Genomic DNA, 24,541 nt, shown 5'->3' on the forward strand with positions numbered 1-24,541 from the left:
TAAAAGGTGTAGGTTTTTAAACCTTTTTACTACTTTGTTGTATCTCCTTAAAGAAGCTGTAACATAGGCCTGCGATGGTTTGTGATTAAGGAATGAGTTAGGGTGGTTTCCAATAATAAAGGGAAGTTTGATGATGTATATTTTTAGCTCAAGATTTCACCTTCAGTCATAAAACTAGTGGAGGGTACCTTAATGATCCTGGCAGCGGTACAGACACAGTGCTGTGTGTTGGGGCAGAATGGTCAACCCTATATATTTAATGTTACTTTACACTGTATAAAGTTCCAGAAGTTCTGCCATCTTTACTATTGGAACTTCTGGCATCCTGGTGCTGCCCCTGTCTTGTATCCAGCAGCCCTCCCATCTCAGAGAGGTATATTTGATGACATTGTAGAGCAGTCTTTTTACCCTCAGGCCCTTAAATCTTTTGTACCTTCTGATGTAAATTACAAGTGATATTGGGACAGCTCCTCTTCACTGCCCCAGTGACACAAATGAGCCAGCAAGCCAGCTGCTCTCCGGTAGTTCCCAGCTGGCATACTGGCGTCTTGGGACCATAGCTAGCCCAGGTTAGTTTACCATGAAACTGCTCTAAACTGTGATAGGGACAGGGACAACATAGAATTGGCCCCAGGAGCTGCTAGCCACAAATTGCTCTTGTGTCTTTTCCCTTTACCAGTGCCTGTCACTTATTAGACACAGCTGAAGATTGAGTCCAGTAAGTCTATTTTTATCTTGCAGTTGCTGGAATAGTCAATGTAATTGACTCTTGTTTATGCCACAGTGTACCATGGAGTATCATTTGTTTGTTCCCACAGTTTAATTTTAACTCTCTGAAGGTGACAGTTATACCGGTGTGATAGATTTCCTGTTCATTAATTCTTTAACATTTCCAGCTACACTACCTTTAGTAGCTTGGTTTTTTGAATCAACATAGTCCATTGATAGAGCCTTTCCTTACCAGCCTTTTCTTTACATATTGTTTACTCCTGTCTGTATCTTTGTTTGTGTGTGTGTGCTTCCAAACATACAGTGAACTAGAAATAGCGCATTTGGCAAAAAAATGAATTCTGCTCTCCATTTACACCTGTGCAAATGTATTGACTTTAATGAGGTTGAAGAGATGTAATAAAGGGCAGAATTTTCTCCACACAGTATATCAGTTTTCAGCTGTGAACATCACAATCAAGTGTATTTAATACCTAATCTATCTTGACCTGTTACTATACATTTAATATAAATATAAATATTATAAAGTATATGTAATGAATAAATTATCTATATAGTTACCATATTACTTTTCCAAATATTTATATGCTTAAAGGTGGAAGAGAGCAAGGTACTTGACCAGCCACTATTGCTGGATAATCCCAATTAATTGAGAATGAAAAAACCCCCCACACCTTCATCATCTAATTGTTAGTTTTCTTTCCAGGACCTTAAAATGATCTACTTTATGGAATTTCTTTTTACTTGTGTTATTGCTTATTACATGGACTACAATAAATGGAAATCCTCCATCGTTCTTCAAATCATCCTGTGCCCTGCTTCTCATAGCTCTTATCCTGGAATCAACGTGATGTGTATTTGAGACCCATGAAAAGGATTAGTTTGTATAATGCTATTGATTTCACAAACAGCAGGTAAACGTCATTTGGATGATGAAATATTTGTAATTTGATGTCCTGCTGCAGAGCATTAGTGGGTGAAATTTTAGCAAAAACAGACACTGGAATTCTTCCTCTCCATCTATCTTAGGGAATTTTCTGTCCCGCATTACCCCATTATCTGAGTGTTTCACAGTCATTAGTGTATTTATCCTCACAACAACCCTATGAGGTAAGGAAGTATTGTTATCCCCTTTTTATAGATAGGAACTGAGAGACTAAGTGACTTGCCCACGATCACACAGGAAGTCTGACAGAGCAGTGAATTGTACGTGGGTCTCCCACATCTCAAGTTAGCACCCTAATAACTAAACTTCCTTCCACTTATCTTGCTTGCTTATTTTAAGCTTCTTGGAATTAAATCTTATATATGTAATACAGGCAACTGTTGTTTTTCTAATTCTTGTCTGTATTCTTAATAATTATTGTTTCAAATGCAACACCATCCTGTTCATTTTATCTGGATTACCAATGCGGTGTCCTAGGCTACATTCTTCAGAGCTACTGGTCAAAATTCCTTGCTTCTCTTTCCCTTTCAACCTCTTATTTTCAGTGTTTGTCTTTAAATCACTATTCACACTACTCTCTGCCTGTGGCCTTTCCTTTTCTCATCATCCTCTAACTTAGGAAGAACAGGTTTACTGAGGTTTAGTTGGAAAGTCTGATGCGTATTTCTGTTTCCCTTCATTGCTGACACATTTTTTTCACACAGATTCCAAACTGAGCCCATTGAACAGATACAAACCATTTCTGAAATCATTTACCTCGTCAAACTAGCCATTCACAACTCTAAATCTCTACTTTTGTAAAACTTTCAGAATAATTAATTCAGCAACTCGTTTTCCTACTGGTTGCATGTACATGGATGAATACATTTTCTGGAATTTCTGAGGGCCACTATGGGAAAAAAGGGGTAGTTTTCTTTTAAATAGCATAGAACATATGAAGTAGGTTTGTATAATAGCCAGAAACTGCCCAAGTATATTAATGGAGCTGAAGTGCTCTAAGGATTGTCTAAAATAGTGTTCAAGCATTTGTATGTGTGTGTGTGTGTGAACTTTTTAAGATGCCATTTGGATAAAAATACAAATATTCAGCCTTTTCCCTTGTGGCTACTATCTGGAGAGGCTATGGACATATCATATTACCCCTAAGGCCAGGAACAATTACACTCCTGAAATTGATTTTCTTTTAGGGCTCAATTGTGTCTTTGCCACAGACCTAAGTATGGGGCAGTGCTTAGATTTGCTACCCAAGGAGCAGATCAGGGACCAGTCTGTGACTCAGAGAGTCACCTGGGGGAAAGTAATGTGAGCTGGCCCTATACTTTGTACAGGTTACGTCCTCTGATGGTTTTGGAGCTGTTCTGTAATAAGAGATTACTATTGTCTGTTGACCTGGTTATTGGGATGGTCATGGTATGAATTTATTGGTTTAGTTTAAAAAGGGGGCTGCTGGGAAATACAAGCAGGAAGGAAAAAGAGTGGCACCAGATAAGCCACTTTTCAGCAAAAACTTGATAGTTAAGAGACAATGTCAGGACAGGAAAAGGCCTGCAAACACAAGAGATTGAAAGAATGCAGCGGGTTTACAAAGGACCACTTTCTCAAGGGGAGGGGTAGTCATTTGGGGGAGCCAGGCTGAGACACAGACACTTGTTGGGAGTGTCTGAAAAAGTTAGGCCTTCCGAGGTCACTATCTAGGTTAGGGAAGAGAAACATTTGTGAAGACTCTCTTTAAATCATATTCCCCCCCCCTCCAAATGCTTCACCATACACAGTACTTGGTTTAAGAAGGATGTTTTGTCACCATACCCCATTAGTCACAGACTCACAAATGCAAAAGCCCCAGGTTCCTAATCTCAGTACGATCTGCTAGGCAAGCATGGTTGACCTACAGGGTACTGTAGGCCATGGCCTGGTAAGAATGGAAGAATTATGGAATACTGTTCCAGGATAGCTAAAAGCACAAGGCCTGACACCTGAAGGGGTGCTCTTAGAGATACCAGACAGGGGACAAAAGTGCAGCTAGCCCTGTAATTGTGATGCTTTCCCTGTCCACTCCCCACCTACATACACGTGTGTGTGTGTGGTTGGGAGGGTGGGTCATAATGACCCTGTGGAGGCTTCTTGTCCTCCCATACTGCTCCCTGTAATATAGATAGCCAGCCTAGAACAGTATGGGGGTGAAAACACATTTTAAGCAGATCATAATGTAACTCTTAAAATGATTTTCAGACCGCAGGTTACTACTGAGTTATGCATTGTGTTAATACACTCTGTTTCTCCAAACCACACTGCTTTTGGTTCACCAACATCTGAAATGTGCTAGGCATCTGGTGTTAAGCACATCTGGGAGTACGGCAAAATCCTGCAGATCATCAGTTAAGCATTTTGGACCACATCATGAGTAGAGCTTTCTTAAGCCACTTTTTGGAGATAATCTATATTAATCTGACAGAATTTGCACTAAATTATTATTTCATAAATTACTTCACACATCTTCCAGTCTTGTTTATACACACAGGATTTTATTTTATTTTATTGTTGGGTTACATTAGGAATTGCTTTCATGTGAGGGTCGGGGGAATCTCACACCTTCACTAAAGATGCTAGCCTGTGTGGTTTGCTTGCTGGACGTTTGCTCTGTTGCCTTCTGCATTTGGATGCTATAAAGCACAACAGCAGCATTTATAAAACTTTTTATTGACTGAGGACTGGACAGTAGCATATGGGAGCACACACAATCGCTAACTGATCATGAAATAAAGAAATTCCAGTATTCTGGTGTTTGTATAAAAAAGAGTCTTTTAGAACTTAGTCATATTGGTTAGGCTGTGGTAACCAAAGACCGATAAGATAATAGAGGTCTTTGTGGTTGTTTTGTACTGAAATCTTTTATCTTTATGATGCACTTGGGGCCCTTTAGAGCGGAAAGCTTTTTAAACTGCTGTTGGAGTTAGAACTCAAATTAGATGCTCGTGCTGGGAAGGGGGCTCCTTCTTCAGGCAGCCACCACAAACTGACTTTTATCTCAGAAGCCTTTCCATTCAATTGTTACTTTCTTCTGTTTTCCCTGTTTATTTTTGTTGACTTCTGCTGCCCTATTTTGTGGCATTTAAAAGGTGATCCAATCAAAAAAGTGTAAATGCTAAATGCTGGACAGAGAGCCTGTGAAGTAGAGACATCACAGCCCATCTGATGTGTGCTGCAGACTGTGGTGTTAGACAGAATGAATGGTTTAACCAGGTTATTTCCAGCAGCTCAGATTGAATATACTTTCCTTTATGTCTGGCACTGTGTTTTTGTTTTTTTCCTTCTCAAACAATGTCCATTAAAAAATATTAGAACTTCCAGGGGAATTGGACATCCTTTTTTCAAAGGCAGAAATTGCTTAATTTGATTCAAAATCATTTTTGATTGTTGGTTGGATTGCTTCAGTTGATGATACTTTGGAACTGCAGTTAAGTGTTTTTAAGCCTTTCTGTAGCTGCTGGCAAAGTCCGCTCTTCTCCTTTCTTGTCTTGCCTTCTGTTGATCTTATTAAAAATACACTGTCTGGTTATTTAAAACACTAAACAGAGGGGGCATAAGCAATTGTAACTTAGCTTTCATGTTTTATTTAGATGTATCAGACAAAAGTTTAAGATGCAGAGAGTGAAAGAGAATGGTATTTATAAGGCTCTATGTTAATCATGGAATTCAAGAGAAATGATAATACTTTGCAGCTGCCTAGAGACTTTGATCCAAACATCTCAAAGCACTTTGTAGATTGAACAAAACTACTTTGTTGTGCTAATTTACACGTTTTACAGGTTGGGGAAACTGAGGCAGCCTTGTTCAAGAACTCTCAGTGATTTAGTGTCAGGGTGAGAATTAGAAGCTTTGATTCCAGCCTGCTAGTCTCCTGCTGTTAGGGCCTGATCCAAAGCCTATTGATGTCAATGGAAAAAGTCCCTCTTCTGTGGACTTTGTATTTTAATTACTAGGCCTGTTTGTCACTCTGTGTTTCTTATTGTCTTTTTTTGGGTTGGTACAGCATACAGTTTTTAAAGGGGCTGTCCTTTTTCTGTTGCTGAGTACAAAAGAACAGAGTTTGAAATTACATTCAGTAGCTCTGAAAATCTTTTGTTTCTTGTTCCTGTTTATTTTCTCTGTTCCCCACAGCTATCGCTATGCCATCATGTCTCTAGAATCTCAAATGGAATGTCATCTTGTGAGAGTCACTGACATGCAGATAAACCAGTAAATAGACTGATCAATGACAGGGGTGGGAGAAGTGCTGGAAAAGCAGTGGAACAAATTTCTCTTCTCAAACTGCAAAATAATAAACTCTGTATCTACAATTTTGGGACATGAGGTTTATAATCACTTTCCAAACATTTTTAAGAAATCTGGACAGATAATAATAATAATAATAATAATATTTAGCTTTTATACAGCACCTTTCACGTATACCACCTCTTCAAGCTCTTTACAAAGGAAGACAGGATTATTATCCACCTTTTACAGATGGAGAAACTGAAACACATGAAGATGAAATGACTTGTCCAGATTCACCCAGCAGGCCAGGTCTCCTGAGTCCCAGTCCAGTGCTCTGTCTACTGAGCTACACTGCCTTCCAGATGGAAGTGCAGCATATCATTATGCACATTTTAGTAAGGATTTGAATGTAAGATTTCGGAAAGTATAATTTTTTTATAGCACCAGAAATGCACATGGAGCTTTATAAACAATTTTGAAAGACAGGACTTTGCCACAAGGAGAATACACTGTAAGTGCAATCTTAGCTGACAAAAAAAATTTAGTTGGTCTCTTTTGGAGTTGATTTATAGCTGTTTTATTTTATTACTCTCTGTTAGATTGACCTATGACCAAAATTCCTCAATTTTTCCTTTGATGTGTTGGTTCTGTTCAATTTGATCACTTTATCTCAATGTACACTTAAAGCAATACAAGATTCACTGTTAAATCAATGAACACAATGGAGAATTGAATTGATGGAACAATTATGATTATTTATTTAGCTTATTAGACACCAAGGAAGGGTAGATACTTTAATGTCTACAATGAAGAATAAATTATTGTTTATTCTAAACTTTTGATGAGGAAAATTGCCGTTATGTTTATTTTTAAAAAAAATTTCCTTAAATACCAGTGACTTCCCATTGAGCCTCAAAATTTTAAATACAACCAGTAAAGAAGTCAATGGATCAAATTCAGTAAATCTGAAGTCACTGAAATAAAGGCCCATAAGAAAAATGTGTCAATTTTAAAGGTCTTTCTTAACTGAAGACCATTTTGTGATGGAGCCAAAGGTTAATAAAATCAGTAGTGAATGTAGCAATTTTACAGATAAGCTATTCACAACAAGTGTAGTTACTTGAATAAAAAGCTAATTCAGTTCTAAAATGCCACATGCAGAAGCAGTGAATAGCTGCTTTTAGGTGCTTTCTGGAGGAGGATAAAATACAGAATCACAGCACTCTTCTCTTCCAGCGTCCCTGGCTGCCTGTAAATTGCTGTGAATGGGACTGTGGGCTGACAGACTCTATTAAGACAAACTGCCTTTCTCATCGGAGAGATAAAATAAATCAGGTGTTTAGTCAAATTAAAATACTTCAGATGGAGCAGGCCCTGGGGAGCACTGATCCACCTGACAAATCTTAGTGAAACTCAAGACAGATGTGTTTTGGGGATAAGGAAAGCTCCATGGAAAAAAATGCAGCACTGTCTTTGGAGTTAGAGAATAGATATAGTTCAGAGCAGAGAGAGAAAGCTACGTGTGTAATATATAGTAGTTTATGAAAGCAGGCATATTTACTGTATGTTGATATCTTTTATATGAAGTTTTTTGTTTTATCTGTCTTCATGGCAAATGTATTGTACAGACAGCTATATATATATTAGTCAGCAGAGAAGTTTATTTACTGGTAATGATTTTAGGGATCTTGTAGCTCGCTGCAGTAAGTGGATGTGAAACAGATGATGATGGTACACAGCTACTGATGACCTCTGTTGGCCCAGCTAGATCAGCTCAATCTGGTCTGCATTCTTAGCAAGTTGTTTTTTATTAGTATTTAAACTGTAAAATAATGGATAGGATTTTCCACTCCAAAATTAAATTATGCCATTAACCCCCCACCCGCAACATTCAGGTATCTTTTATCCTTTCTTGCCACAAGTAGCGTTCAACTAGGATGTGGCACAGTTTCATAGGCTTCTCGTTATTTTCAATGAGCATGCTTTAGGGTCATCAGTCCTATCCCATTTGTGGACATGAGTTGTGTGGGAATGAATAAGGATTAATAATTGGTGGTGGGGGTCAATAATGTAATGGGATTAATTATTTTAGATGTGGTTTTCTTCTAAAACAATTACCACTGCTGTTTTCTGAATGGGAAATTGTAACTTCAGTGTGCAACTGTATGGAATTAAAAGAATGGGAAAGGAGATATCTTAGATGCTTGTGTTCTATCATACCTACATCAGGCATTCCAGCTAAGTCTAACAGAATAGTCAAATGTCACAGCTTTAGCAAGCATTTTGTGTGCTGGTTTTATAACCATATTATGACATAAATACAAAGCATGCAGAATAATATGGTAACAAATTGGAATTGTAATGCCTGCCTTGGGTATGTAAAATATTTTATGACACTAAAATCAAGGCTCAGAATTTCAATTCAGAAGCTGCTTGACAGATGTGGAAGTCTTAAGCTATGGTTTCCCCAGATGTCAGTGAATGGGTCTGAATATCATCTTAGTCAGCAGGTTGCTCCCAATTGTCTTTCTGGATTAAGTAGAGGAGTAGATCAGTGGTGGCTATGGAGGGCAGATAAATATGTTTCCTCGTGGCAGTGTGGAGTGTATTTTTGAGGTGGCTGTCTATTAATTGAAACTTAACTAGGGGGTACATATTTCAAAAGCACCTAAATCACTTTGAAGCCGCAATGTAAAATTTTCAAAAGTGACATAGTCACAAAGGAGTTGGTTAGGTCACTCATCTGAGAAGAGGGAGACCTGAGTTCAAATCCTTGCTGTAGAGGTTTAAATCCTGTGTCTGGAACAGGGACTTGAGCCCCTGGACTTCCATCTACCAGGCAAGTACTCTAACCAGTGCGGTATAATGGAGTGGATGACATGTCTTCCTCAGTTTTGTGAATGCCAGTGGTGCCTAAATTCCCTTGTGAATCTAGCCTGCAAATCATAATATTTCATATTGGAACTGTCAGAATGAACTGTTTTGACATTTCTGACCCTCTCCCCTATTTTTTATTGAAATCACACAAACTCCCAAAATGTTTTGGTCAATCTGAATCTGCATTTTTTAGCAAAGAAAACAAAGTTTTGGTTGAAAAATTTTGTCCAGCTTTATTTAGGAGCCTAAATTCCTCTGATTTTCAGTGAAACTTAGGCTCCTATGTGCCTACATCACATTTGAAAATAGTATTTAGCCTTCCAACTCACTTAGACACTTTAAACATTTTTACCCAGATTCTCTTTTGGGGCATTGATGCACTATTTTAAAGTTCACACGAGCCCTCTGGAGTTTCACAAGAAATTGGATTAAACAATAGAATGCCCTTCAGCTTTTTTCTTTTAAATATAAATATTAATTGAAATTAAGAAATGCACTTCCAAACAGTTACCTTTTTACCCTGAAGTTTTGGGCTGCTGAGCAAGAATGATTTAATCCATGCAGTAACTGTATTCTCTTTCCAGCCAGATAAACAGATGTAGGCCACATTTTTGGAACACTTTAAATGAAAATCATATTACATTTTCAACCTATCTTTTGAAAAATCCTTACAATACTATTTCCACAATAGCATTTCAGAATATTTCTTCCAAAGGGATTTTCTTAATATTTACAAGAGAAAACATAAAAATGCAGTAAATACAGATTGAAGATTTCTGAAATCCTTTCACTAATCTTGGCCTCTTCAGGTTTTTATCCTGTGCCCATCAATGTGGCAGCTGAGCACCGCTGGTGACCATGTTTGAATGTAAAACCCTCTACACATTTAAAAATAATATTAATCCAAAAATAATGTAGTGTAAGTAGTTGAGTCTCTCGGAGTCTCAAACCTGCTGCATAGAATCCTGTTTGTTTCCCCATCCTTGGAGAAGAAGCAGCTACTGAAACCTGGCAGCCTCTTCTTGCCTGGAAGACTTCCATCCTCCTCTAGGGAGGAAGGTAGATTCAGAACTCTGGTGCCAGCTTTTCCGTTCCTTACTTGACCCACTTCCCCACAACTCTCTTCTCCTTCCTCAAAAAGTCTTAAGGCTCCTCTTTACCTGAAGCTGTCTTCTGTGAGTCAGTGGGAGGGAGGAATCGCCTTACCTCCTCATCTAATTCCATATGTCTTTGGGGCATCCAGCAGGCTCACATGGATCTTTAGCTGGTTGGCCTGCTCCCCACCTCTTGTTTATTCTGTGGGCCTGGCAAGACTCATTTCCTCCAAATCCAGTTGGAGCTTTCTTCCCAGGAGAAAGTAGTTGTTTTGCTTCCCAATGTCTCTTCACTGTATTGTGCTCTCACTGTACTTGTCCATTATAGTACCCTGGATCTGAGATGCTCACATGGGAAAGAAACCTGTGTGATTCAAGTACAGTAAGTTGAGATTATTATTTGTGCCAAAGTAAAATAGTTTATATTTAGCATATTTTTTGGCTTCATTCGCAAAAGGATCGTGAACTTTTTACTTGGAGAACCATACAGTTTACCCATAAACAGACTGCTAAGCACCATTAGTGCAAAGAATAAATGTACCGTAGTATCATGTTAATTAAACACTCTGCAGAGTAAACTTTGAAAGTTAAATGAGAATTTTTAAAAGTATTTTCTCAGGTTGAACCATTTCTCAATGGCTACAAGTGTAGCTCGCCTTGTATACTTGTTCCATAACAGAGGTTTACCTTTGCCATGATTTCTCAATGACAGTAAATGACCCACATGCTGTACCATTCCTACAGCATGCTATATATGGATGGAAATCTTCTTAAATAAATGACCAACAAACCATTAAAGTGCTGTCCTTATAATACAGAATCTTGTTGCTTATTTTTTTTTCAGAATGTACAACTGAGGGGAAATTATGTTAATCAAAATGTGAATTTGGTAGTACATGAAGTAGTCATTACACTGGGAAGGTTTAGATGGAAGGGAAAGAGAGATTTGATATCGCAGAGTACATCATTAATTACTCTTGTCGGAAAAAAGAAATAGTTGCTCTCAATTGCTCTTCTGCTTCACAATTCTTGTAACGTCCTCTACTGCTTGGAACATAGCAAGGCTGCATGCTGGGAATTTCTAGTAAAATATATGTTCAAGCTGCCACGTGGAAAAAGCACTTTGGTACTTAACCCAATTTCTTTGTGAATATTGTTCAATAACTACTGTCTTCACAATGTATCTTTCCTCCTCATTTAGGTACGCCAGAAAGCCTGGCAGAAAAAGAGCGACAGCTCTCTACCATGATCACCCAGCTGATCAGTTTACGGGAGCAGCTCCTGGCTGCCCATGATGAACAGAAAAAGCTGGCAGCCTCACAAATTGAAAAACAACGGCAGCAAATGGACCTTGCTCGCCAACAGCAAGAACAGGTGAGGCTCCAAGAAAGAAATCTGTGAAAATGTTTCTTGTAGAACATTAAAAACTCATAATAAACATTGTTCTGCTTGGTATTTCCTTTCATCAATTTTATTAAAAGAAATTGTATTCCTTTGTAACCAATAGAAATAATGAATTGCTTTTTTATTTTCATAAAGGGAAAAATATCATAGGAGACTGAGAAAAAGTAGTGTTCGGCATTTCAAAGCATTTCTTTCCTACAATTAATCTCAGTGGATACATTGTTTGATTTCTTGCTACTCATGTGATGAAGGGTAGGAAGTTACCAGTGAAATCATAATTTTTTAATTCTCTCTCTCTCTCTCTCTGTCTGACAACTAAACAATCAAAGAAAAAAGTACATAATTGAGAGACCAGAATATCTACGGAGAAAAGAAGGCAAATAATATTTTTAAGAAACACAGTTGTTCTAAAGAGCTGTCCTTGTCTTGTTGTATAAAAATCTAACAATGATCCCATATACTAATCCCCTAGGCATTAGATCAGACAGATCCAAATTAATGTGCAGTTTTTAGGAATCTGACATTATTACTAGAATTATCTTTTCAGTTAAATGTATTTTATAGGTTATATAGCGCAATATATGCTCTGTTGATTTTAATGAGTTGTGACGTCTGGTATTTTATGTGCTTGAATATTTGCCCACATGTAGGAATATGGACTCATCCCTTAATGGAAAATAACATAAAGGAACACTGTAAAAAATCAGAAGTTAGAATGTCATTTAGCCATCCAGAGATGACACAGTAATTAACTATTGACACTTGTGAATAAGCTAGCACAAATTAATCTTGACACATTTGCAGACGAGTGATATCTTACAGTGAACACTTTGTAATTATATTTCAAAATGAAAATTAAATGACACTTAAAACTAGGTTGTCATGCTCAATGAAGCGAGCATGTAGCTCAACCGATTGGCAAATAACATTCAGAATTTGAGCCACATGGTGCTTATGTATCATACTTCACTGTGTCGAGCCTATACATCTAGCCTATGTTAGGATAATTGCACTGTGGTGTTTTCTATGCATTTTCTATTACAGCAGTAAACCATTTAGGAGGAACCATCAATATTAGATGCATAGTGGTGTTTTGTTGGTTTCCATCAGGAAATGAATATTCAAATGCTAAAAGAAAAAGAGTACTTGTGGCACCTTAGAGACTAACTAATTTAGTCTCTAAGGTGCCACAAGCACTCCTTTTCTTTTTGCGGATACAGACTAACACGGCTGCTATTCTGAAACCATTCGAAGCTACGGTATTGTACTTAGAGATGCAGCCATCTGTACACCAGCAATCTGAACTCTATCAAATTAGCCCCTCTACATGAAGAAGCTAAACAAAGCCCTCAACACTGCCCTGACTAACTTAGGATGCAGAGGACCGGCCAGATCACCAGCAGTTCAGAATGGTTCAAAACATAGGATCTAGTAGCTGTGGAATCTATGTAACAGTCAGAAAGCAATCCCTGTGTATGATTTTCATTCTGAATCTGATCTGGGTGCTGGGGTGGACATTTGCTTGAGCTAATTTGAGTACCACTGTGAATTGAATCTTGAAAAGTCCACTTGTGAACATGCATCAAGTAAGATGTAATACAACTTTAAGGTGAAATGGCATCATGCATACATCATTAATTAAAATAACGTTACTTAACCATTCATATGGATGTGTGAACTGTCTAAGTAAAGAGGATCAGCTGCAATTGCCCCTCTAAGCATAGGTGGAACTGGTGATCATAATTAGAACAATAACCAGGCACTCTGAGATCCCGGCAGCTGTTCCTGTATTACAGGATGGCCAGACTTACTGACCCTCTGAGCTGCATACAACAATCTTCAGAAGTTCAAGAGCCAAGGTGTGCCTGCCAGGGCTCGGGGCTTCAGTCCTACAGTGGGGCCAGGATGGGGGGTTGTCTCAGGGCTTCAGCCCCCTGAAGTTGTGGCGGGGGGAAATTGGGGCTTCAGCCCTGCTCCTGCTGAAGCCCCTAGTCCCGGCAGGGCTGAAGCCCCAAGACCTCCCTCCCTGTTGGCACAGGTGCTGGAACTAGGGGTGCTGGGGGAGCTGCCACACCCCCTGGCTTGAAGTGGTTTTCGTTATACACAGGGGTTACAGTTTTGTTCAATGGCTCTCAGCACCTCCACTATAAAAATTGTTCCAGCATCCGTGCCTGCTGGGCAGAAGCTCTTAACCCCATCATCCCGCCACAGGGCAGAAACCCCAAGCTCCCCCAAACAGCCTGATCGGCAGAGAATGGGGGGAAAGCAGAGGGGGCTTAGAGAGCCACACTTTAACTGTAAAAGAGTCACATGTAGCTCATGAGCCATGGTTTGGCCATCCCAGCTATGTTATCTGGTCACACACTGTCCCCCTCTCCAGCAGGCCTTGCTAGCTGATGCAGGACCCTGTTTGAGTTAGTTGCTTAAGTAGCAGGAGCAGGCCTGAGTCTTCATTCCTCACTCACTAAACTCCCATTGACTTCACAGGAAGTTTAGCCTTAGGAGATCATGACCATAAAGACAGTTTGAGCCCATTTGTAGGCAACTGTTTGGCAGTCCCTGAAAGTGGTTTGATTCTGCTCCTGTGCTAACTATCCTGTCTCTCAGCTGCAGGAACTGGTTGACATCAACTTCCTATTTGAGGGTGTAATTGGGACTTATGTGGTGCATAAATCTTATACTCATCCCCTGCACAGGGATGATTTTTTCGTGTAGCAATGAAATAAATGCATATTTTTTCAGATCCTGCAATTTTAAAAGAAAAAGAAACCTAAAACTGATCATTTTGTGCTATACTATTGCCTTCTCCTAACATGTGCATAAAGATACTGCATTTTTGTTTGCATATTATGCAACTGATCTGTATACTTTGAGCTAAAGTTAGTTGAAAATGCAGTCATGTTTCAAAATCACCCTTGCAGCATTTACTGTATTTTCTTTATCAAAATATTATCTCTACTGCCTATTTTCTTAGCTTTCCCAACATTGAAACATACACACATGTAAAATCATGTACTATATTGGGGAAGAAGGGAAGAGCGCAAGAGAGAGAGAGAGAAAGCAGTGTTCTTCCCACACACTGGGAGCTAGGTACTCCTGAGTTCAGACATTAACTCTGGTACTGACTCTTGCAGAGGTAACTCAGAAGAAGCCTGATATCCCCTTTCCCAAGGAATATTTATAGGAGGGGAAATGATACTTGAGAAATGAGTCACAGTGTGAGGCTCAGACCCTCAGGACTGGGAGGAGGGTGTCCTAGCAGAAAGGGAAGTCAGCACGGTTGCTGAGGCTGGGTTTCCTGGGCAACTCAGATTCAATCCCTGATCAGATCTTCTGAGCAGTTATCCCTTCAAGGCAGCAGTCCCAGTAGCTCACCCAGCTCCTCTTGGCTTCTCCGCAGCAGCTGTATGGGAAGTTAATGGTGGTCGACATTATCTGCTGCACAGATTTCTGCTCAAAAATATGTCTTAGCTGAGAGGCTCAGGGCATCTCCTTCTGCTCTAAGAGCTCTTGGGAGAGCTTCCTCTCATTCTGCACAAGCCTCTCTGCACTCTGGCCCATTGCTATATGAACTTGCTTCTCTCAACCCATGTAAAGGAAAAGGAGCCTCAGACCCCTAACCTCTCACCTTCACTTGCCCAGCTGATAAAAGGAGAATAATAATAATCACATATTTCACAGATTTCTTCTGAGAATTAATTATTTAGCCCCAGATTCTGCCACTTTTACACATTGAATAGCACCTTTCTCACTGAGCAGTTCCACTTAAGGCAGTGGTACCTACTAGGGAGTAAGATACCACTCAAAGTGAATAAGACTGACACAAGCTTGCCCTTGTATTTTGAAGCACTCTATATAGCCCCAGTTCAACAAAGCAATAAAGTATGTCCTTAACCTTAAGCACCATAGATAGGGATGGAATCACACACCTGAATAAGTTTAAGGATATGCTTATATGCTTTGCTGAGTTGGGGCCTAAGTGTTTAGTATTAGTACATAAGTTTTACTGGATAGTTAAGTTCTGATGTTATATTTAAGTTTGAAATGTTTCTATTATTTATACAGGTACCTCAAAAAATATCGTTCACTAATCTTCCTCCTGGTGTTTTCGTAACTCTTAAATGATGCTCAATAAAAAAAAAAACTGTTTGAAATGATCATGAAGAATAACTCAGAGGTTGTTTTCACTCAATAAGATGAAAGTTTGGACATTACTGTTTTAATGAAAAATTTATTTCTAATAGATTGCAAGACAACAACAGCAACTTTTGCAACAGCAGCACAAAATCAATCTACTGCAGCAGCAAATTCAGGTCAGTGTGTTTTATTGCTCTCTTCTGATTATGCTTAAATTCCATTTACAGAGAGGGAAGGATTTAAGATAAAACAACCACATGCTTTACGCATAAACCCCTACAAAGAGGGTCTCTGTGTCTTTGAAAATAATTGTCAACAATATTTTGATGGAAACTGCTTTTGGTTAATAAGCAGGTTTTTTGAAAGTTGTGAATTATTTCTTAAATCTTGCCATTTAACTCTAGAATCTGCAATCATTTTGATTTACACACCATGAAGGAGAAGCAGAGATTCAGTTATTGTTTATAGATTACTTTATTGTACAAAAAGAGAATTGGCTTTATAAGGAGAAGATTATTATGGAAAACAGTCCATAGAAAACGCTTGAAACTTCATTAACCAAAGCAAACAGCTATAGAGCAGGAAGATGGCCTTTGAAATGCCAGCATACCCCAAACCTGTTGTGACACACAACTAGGTTCCCAGGCTCTGATATCCTGCCTAATATCCAAATGCGTGCTGGTGCACCACGACCCACAGTACCTTTTGGTGCACCCCATAGGCAACCTTGTAGCTGTGCCTAACCCGTAGTCTCTTGCTTGATCACGTACACGTAGACTCTCAAGTGTCTATACAGTCAAACTTTATTTGCAGGGGTTCTTGATGTATGGATTTCCTCACTGTGTCATCCTCCCCACTTCACCATTCTCCCTTGGCCTATTCTTCTATTTAAATTTGCCATCCTGGCTGTTGACAAGCTATTGGGTGGCTGGTCACCTGCTGTGTTGTTGGTTATGTTGTGCAGCCGGATGCACCAGTGAGAGCCACCCGCCTCTGTCCCTACTATCCAGCAGTCTCTGTAGGCAGAAATTGCACTTATTCCCTTCCTCATCCTTACCCCAATATGTTTGTATATCCCTTTACAAATATCACAATGTTATTTTGTTTAGACATTAATTGGGTTAATTAACATTTGTAAAGTACACTGACACCCTGGGATGAAAGGCACAATAGAAGTGCAGAACATTGTCCTCATTGTTTTCTTGGCTGAATGTAGTTTTGAAAAGAAGACTGTGTATCACTATCTTAGTTGTGCATTGGGGAAAGAGAACATAAAAATACTTGAGGCAAATAAATATTACATATTCCTCTCTACCCCTGACTTGCAGAACAGGTAACGTTAGTTTTAGAAAACCATTAATTAGTTTATTACATAAAAAAATCTTGAATTGGCATAAGAGCTGCAAATAAAGGATAACTTAAATGGTTTAAAAATATAAAAGAGACCAGGAAAAATAGGTCCTGGTATTTTTTAAGGTGAATGGGGTTTAACATTTCACAATGAAACGGGACAAAGCTAGTCTCCTTAACAAATTCATCTTATTTCACCATGAGCTGGACCATCAGTGTGGGACCATTCAAGGAATTTCTTGAGTGCATACAAACACTCCTAATTAGAATTATATGTATCAGTAGAACTTGTTGGCACAGAAGGAGTCAAATTATGACTGTGGGAGCCTTTAAGGCACTGGAATGGGGGAATCATCTTTGGCAAACCTTCATAGGGTATAGGACTACCCTGGTCACTCCCCTCCATCCCATGTTCCTCTCAGTCACCTTTGGCTATCCTCAGAATACTTATTCATGAAAGAGTTATGCAAGAGTTTTTTACTTCTGTTGAAAAGTGGGATACACAGACATGGGAAAATGTGGTGTCATGGCAAAAGTCAGTTTTTCTATCTATCTGGCAGAACATGGTTGGCTTCAATGGGAAGAATCTTACTTCATATTCCCAGTCCAAAAAAACTTAACGCTTCTCTGAGGTTTTTGGAAACCCTCTGGGTCCTACTATCTGACTCTCTTGCATTCCCAAGTGATTCCAACCGAACAGTATTGTGGGTAGATCACCAATCAATAGAACTCCATAGGAATCCTCACTAACCTGCCAGGGACTTCCAAAAGGTCAAAGTAGGGCAAGAACCAAATGTATTTTAGTTTTGGGAGGATTTTCATACCCTAGTCTATAGTGCTTATGCCCGCATATAATTTGTCTGCTAATGCAATGGGTTATGGGTACAATTCTTGGCATATTTTCAGAAACAGTTTTCTTTTTGCACTCGTCAGTTTTCCATGAACTTACTAAGAAAAAACAAACAAATAATCCCCCCACACACACAAAGAAGAGGGTGAAACTAAATTTGTAAATTTCATGTAATGTGTAGGCCCTTTTGTGTTAGAAAAGTTGGAAGTTCCCATATGTACTGGTTTCTTTATGGAGAAAGTGGTAACTGTGCTTGCAAGAATATGTCAATATAAAACGAATAATACTTGGGTGCTGGGTGCCACCTTCATTATGGGAATTGAAAATCCACAGATTTCCCTGAGATTCATTGTGAAATCTTAACTTGCTTGCAGCATGGCCAATAACAAACTGACTGCAGTTCTCACACAGTGAGAATAGCTCTGGAATAGCTTTATTTTTGTGCCCAATCTCATTTCTTCTTGCATTGGGATTAATTCTGGTTCTGATTGCATCATTTTTAAAAGGCAAGTTCTAAGGCTGTCCTGTGGTAATAAAATAATAAGGATCGCTACCTTGCCAGTCTTTGTTGTAACCTACATACATGATGCCATGATAGCAGGAATCCATCAGCAGAAATTTTATGGCCTCTGTTGTTCTATCAGTGGTGCAATGTCTTCCATTGGATTTAGGAAAGGTTTGCTCTTCCAGTGATCTGAGTTGACAACACATTGCGAGTGACTTGCAACTTCCTTCTCTCCTCCACCTCCATTTTTTCTCCTTTGTAGGATCCTTGGTAACTGTCTGAATCCTTGTGCATCTCTCCACATGAAGATGCATGACAGGACTTTTGGGGGAGCAAATGGCTATTCTTTGTCCCTCAATCACTACTAAATCTTTTCCCACTTGACTTTCCCCATATTGATTGACTAATTAGATATGGAGGCTGGGCCAACATAGGATGCTCTTACTCCATGTTTGTACAGTGGTTTGGGTTCTATTGCATGTGAAATATTTGTAGAGTGATTTTTGCTCATATGCATAAGATGGAATCTAATCAATGTGTCTGAGGCAGGGAAATAATTTTTCCTCCATATCTTGGTGGCCAGGCTCTGGTGGGCTTCTTGCCTTCCTCTGGAACATCCTGTAAGACTCCTCCTGTCAGTGATTAGGGTTGTTGGGGATGTGACATATCAAACATGCATGTGGTCTCTCAGAAGGGCTGCTAGGAATGCTAGTTGTTAGGTTTATGGAGGAAATCTCCTATTTTAACTGATGTTTAGCCTACATAATACACAGTTGCCATCAGCCAAGTGGTTCTTCCTTATTTATTTGTTTTTGCTTAATTTGTTGCAGGTTTGTTACTCAGGCATTCCTTGTGATAGAAGTCTTAGTCTTCTCCTTTATAGCTTATTGTAGGTTTGGGAATGGGGGAGAACCTCCTTGCTATTTAGTTGATTGAGACTGTTAAGACTAGGTGTCTACATTTCTTGTACCTGAAAATCTGTTGGCAATGGGTGAGATGTTGCTGGGCCAAGGATAGGCTGAAGGATGTGATGCTTCATATTGCTGTGTCTGGTGTGAAATAATAATGGTCCCCTTTTATAAGAGATTATGAAATGTGAAACTTGTAGGTGTCAATTTAATCTGGGCACCGGCCTGTTCATGGCCCAGCTACTTGGAAATCAGTTCACTATGTTCTCTACTGCAGTATTCCGGGGCAAGTGATTGCGGATGCAATGTTTTCATTACATGAGATGCATCATGTACTTGTCTAATCTTCTGAGGTTAGTGGCATAGTCTCCAAACAATAATTTTGACAATTTAAGGAATACAATTTATGTAATCCTTTGAACGATTAGAAATAATCAAAGAGGCTCACTCTACTTCAGTCAACAATAAGTAAAAGTGAAAAGGATCCATTAAAACAATCACTTATTTGCCCCCTAAATTGCCATTACTTCAAACATTTTATTTCATTTATCCTTTTCAAGGAGCATTTTCACACTCCATATCCGGTTATCATATATTGTGCAGCTTTGCCAACAGCATGTCAACAAGAAACATATCAGATAGGTATAGCAGGCAAAACCAGTATAGTCATCTTAGGAGTAATGAGCTCTTATATTTATTTATTTGTTCACAGTCAGTTCAGGTTTCTGGGAGTGCATTTTGGGGAGGCAGTTTTGTCTAGTAGTTAAAACATGAGATGTTCCCCTTCTTTGTCCACTTCTATAAAGTGCTTTCAGATCCTGTGATGAAAGGCTCCAAATAAGTGCAATGTTTGATTACTCCCGAGCCCTATTACTCCTACCCCCTGAAGGTTGCTTCCCTCTCTGTGTGGACAATAAACACCCTTCTCCAGAAGTTCAGAATTAGAAGAACTAGTGTTCCCAATTACGATCCGTAATCCTGCCGCCCAAGGCAGGCAAGTTTCCCATTGATTTCCATGGAGTTGTAGATGAGGAAAGACTTCAGGACAAGTATAGTCTGCAGAGTCAGGTTCTGAGCTGTTTTATATCCCTTGAGTCAAATTCATTTCTGATCTAAAATGTACAAAATCTTAAAGCAGTAGGAAAAAATTAGGCCACTCCAGGATAGGGTAGGGTGCTATTAATATATGCTATGCTGGGTAAACTCACCTTAGGAGATCTGGGAAAAATCCATTTAAGGAAAGACTTCTTTAATGCATCATAAACTGAAGGGAGCATTCACAGGATGGAAATGCTGAAGTCTGACTCTGTATAAAGGGCCCAACTGTGCAAGGTGCTGGGTGCCCTCAACTCCGAGTGAATTCAGAAACTTGTTGGAGATAGTCAACTCCTTGCAGGATTGGGTCTTCTGAGTGTCCGTGTTTTGCTGGAGGAGGAGGAGGGTGTATCTACACTGAGACTTTGAGCCCCATTCCTCAAGTGTTCTGCATGAAGAAAATCCATTTAAGTCCATGGGAGATATGGATGTGGAGGACTTAAAGAACCAGACCCTTTGCTGAGTCACTTCAGACTTGTGCAGGTATTGTTGGAATGAATGCTAAATTTGGCCACAAGTTTTGAAAGAGCTCAGCTTCCACATCTGGGGCCAGCACAATGGATGCTGAACTTTTTCTGAGAATCTGGCAGTAGGTCACAATGGGAACTGAGCCCTTTTGAAAATCTGGTCATAAGTGCTCCCATCCTTTTCCCTTCTCAATACCCTTACAATATAGTGCTTTGAATCAGGTGTAGTTTCCTTTGCATAGAAAAATTGGGTTCTTCTGCCCTCATAAGTAGTCTGTTTTAATTGAACCATAGAAATTATTTCTAATAGTAATTGTGTTCTAGTTTTTTAATGTGTACGTTCATGCTGCGTATCTTCATATCAACAAGCTTGCATTGTCTATTTCTGTTAAAATGAGTGAATATGATTACTATGATAGTAAACAAATAAAAGAATGGTAACATAAAAATGACAACTGTTTAAGCTGTTCTTGAATATGAATCATTTGAATCATACTTAAAACTTAAGAGGCTGATCTAACAAATCTCTCTCCTTATCCATGATTAACTACTAACAATTCAGGTACCTGGTGAGCTGAATAAGGACTATCTCTTTATGTGAAGTGCATGTCTAAAGATCAGGAATAATTACATTGCACATTAGCCTTCATGGCCTGCATGACCTGGTTAATTAATTTTTTGCTAGGATAATAATAGTAGAAATATATTTAAAGATATGCTTCATCATTAAGTATCTAATTGACCTCCAATTTTAAGAGCTGGACCTTTCATTTATTGCCTTTCAGAGATAGGTTAAACCTCCTAGCAGTAAGCTTGCTGAAAAGGCAAAAGCTGGAATCTAGCTATCGTCAGTCCCCAGTTGCTCTGTCTTAGGTTGTCTCTCTTTGTTTGTAAACTGTATTGAGCATTGACAAGCAAAAAGCAGTTACCATGCTACTGTTCTGGAACAAGGGAATATTCATTTTTTTTTTAAAATCATCGATCATGAAACTGATCCCCTTCCTGCAAGTTCTGAACAGGACCAAATAAAGCCATTGAAAGCAATTTGATACTTCTGTTGGCGTGGTGTATGGATCAGATACTCCCTTGAAAGAAAATGAGGGTTATAAACAAAGCTTAGAAGTCTAGGAATAGCCCCCAGCTTCAGCAAACCCTTAAAATATTTTGTAATTGTATCTTCAGTCATGAATTAGCCAGGAAAAACAGACCCTCTTTTCCCTTTTATTTCACTGCTGAATGCTGTTTTTAATTGCCCACAGCCATGCTGTTGTGATCTTCTTTGGAAGTTTCAAACCAGGATAAAAATGCAAATCTAATTATTTCTTTTATCTAATCTAATTAACTTTTAAAAGTAATGATAGATGCACTATAGCCTGCATCAAACATTTTAATAACCAAGTTTCTGGATTAAAGAATAGGTAAAACTACTGTAATTTATAAACAGTGAAAATTTAAATTATTGTGGTGGTTCAATAACCTGTAGCAATAGCTTATTAATTTGTAGTAGAGATTATACATTTCCTTTAAAATCCAGCTTGCTTATGAATTGAATCCAAACCATAATTAGCTTCTGTCTATTCAGTTCAATACCAATGCATTGCTGCAAAACTAAGACTAACCTCCTTCTTCCAATGCAGTTGCCCACATGGGCTATTTGTAAACCTAAGATGTAAATGCCAGCATGTTACTGTAATTTGTACCCTTGTTATTTAATCAGAGACTGAGATTTCCAGAACTCTGCTGTGTGTGTAGCCTCACTGCTTCTGTGTAGCTCATCAGTCTCGTTAGCAAAGATGGAAACTAGTCCAATGTGAGAAGCAGAGCCAAAGAAAAAAGAGAAAAACAGAAATATGTTGAACATTTATGAAGCAAAGTAAAACATTTCATTTTTCATTTATAATTGAATATTGGCCTTTCCCCTATAAACAAGAGCCAGGTCTTGAAGTCCTTGCTCAGCATTTACTCTGGCAAATCCTGCATTGTGGGCAAAAAGTTACTCTTGGTATCTGCCCAAGTAACTTTGAGTAGGCAGTGGGGATATCAGTGTTGGGAAGAGGGAAGGAATCTTCCCCCCTTCCCACCAGGCTGTGGAGTGGAAGCTGAGCCACAGCTACTGCTCCATCTTAAGGGCTGGAGTAACTTCCAAAGCCCTAGCTGGCCAAGTGATCCACACGGTAATGGATACTCCAGCTAAGTCTTCATCCTTCCCTCCCGTCCCTTACCCCAAATACCCTGGCATGACAGCATGAAGGAAGCCCAAGCAGGGCTGGAATCCATGCCGGAGAATCACACCTCCTGTGCAGTCTCCTAAAATTCTGTCCTTGCCCTTCAATCCCCTGCGCAGAAGAAACTCACTGGGTGCTCTGTATGTGGGGTATCCTGTTCACTTAGGGTATGTCTACACTGCCATTAAAAATCCACAGCTGGCCTGTGACCGCTGACTCATGGGGCTCGGGCTGCTGTTTCATCGCAGTGTAGACTCCCAGGCTTAAACTGGAGCTGGACTCTGGGACCCTCCCACCTTGCAGGGTCCTAGAGCATGGGCGCCAGCCTGAGCCTGGAAGTCTACACTGCAATGAAACAGCCCTGCAAGCCTGGGCCTGCCACGGAGTTGGGTGTCTTAACTGCAGTATAGACATACCCGTAGAGGTGTGGGCAAGATTTTCCCTGACTTAGAATAAAGAGTTTCTGGTTTTAGCCACAAGTTAATCAATAAACTCAGCATGAATACACTTTTATTTTGTACACTGTCCCCTGAAAAGTTAAGATATCTTCCTAATACTTTTCTAATTTTTCTGTGATTTTTTGATTAAATAGATTTGTGTCTCCTTCCTAGATCTAAACAAATTGTATTTAATGCAAAAAATAAGTCTTGTGTATCTCTTTCATATCTCTTCTCTAATTACAGAGCAGAAAATGGTAGAATAGCATATGTTAGCAACGTGAGCAGCAGTCTATGAAATGAGCTACAAGTTAATAAAATGATCTTGTGGTGATGTTGGCCAAATGCTAGCACACATGTTTCGGAAAGTGATATTTCAACAGACTTGAAGAATAGGACTTTGGCACACGGGTGCTGAACGTGACATGTGGAAATTAGCTAAATCTACAGTCAATGTCATTGTTCCTCAGGCTCAAGTTGGTGCAGAAAGTGATAGTAGCTGCCTTTTCTCCCACTCCCTCCCCTCACGCTCCCTTTTTAAAGTTAACAGTGGTGTTTGGGGAGGGGCATGGCACACTCTTCAGTCCAAGCACTCTTGTTTCTTTCATTCTTATGAGTGCTGCATTGCAGACTTGCCAGTGGTCAATACTTCTTTTTCTTCTTTCAGTCTACCCTGTAGGCCTGTTCCTGTGAAATCCTAGCCCCATCAAAACTGGTGGCTAAACTCCCATTGACTTCAGTGGAGCCAACTTCTGTGCTTTACTTGAGTGAGGACTGCAGGCTTGAGCTCTATTTGTTTAGGCTCAGATTATGAGCAGCCCCAAAAGTTATCATAGAATCATAGAATATGCAGAGGAGCAAGCAAATATTACCTACCCCACTCATGCTGCTGCTCAGGGGCCACTTCCAGCAGCCCTCACAGTGCTCCTTGCAGTCCACTTACTTCACCCATGCTTGTGCAACTTGCAGCCCCAGTAGTCACTATGCCTCTCTACATGCCTCTAGTGCTCCTCCTGGGGCACTGCAGCTCCAAATCACCAGGCTGTGGTGGTAAAGCTACAGTCTAACCCCTAATTAATGTCAAAATCAGCCTGCATAATTGGAAGTGTTTGCTTAACCACAGAAAGTCAACTTCCACCCTCAGTTGCACCTGCACAAACAAACTAAAGTGTGTAAGTGGGAGCAAAATTTGGGCAATTGCTTTCCTTCCAAAGGGCCCAATCCTGCAAAGCCTTGTTTACATGAAGTAACCCTTACTCGCAC

At 39.5% G+C, this 24,541-nt stretch overlaps 1 protein-coding gene across 32 annotated transcripts in view; it reads left to right on the plus strand.

Annotated features, from left to right (window-relative positions):
* Positions 1–24,541, plus strand: part of SOX6 (SRY-box transcription factor 6) — a 445,473-nt gene that overhangs the window by 264,837 nt on the left and 156,095 nt on the right. For all 32 annotated transcript variants that reach the window (XM_073347430.2, XM_073347425.2, XM_073347409.2 and 29 more), the window contains 2 exons: positions 11,102–11,274; positions 15,549–15,617. In XM_073347430.2, coding sequence (XP_073203531.2) covers positions 11,102–11,274; positions 15,549–15,617 — 242 coding nt within the window. The remainder of the gene's footprint in view (positions 1–11,101; positions 11,275–15,548; positions 15,618–24,541) is intronic.

This window comes from Lepidochelys kempii, chromosome 6, assembly GCF_965140285.1.
Source record: "Lepidochelys kempii isolate rLepKem1 chromosome 6, rLepKem1.hap1, whole genome shotgun sequence".
In the NCBI taxonomy this organism is placed as follows: Eukaryota; Metazoa; Chordata; order Testudines; family Cheloniidae; genus Lepidochelys; species Lepidochelys kempii.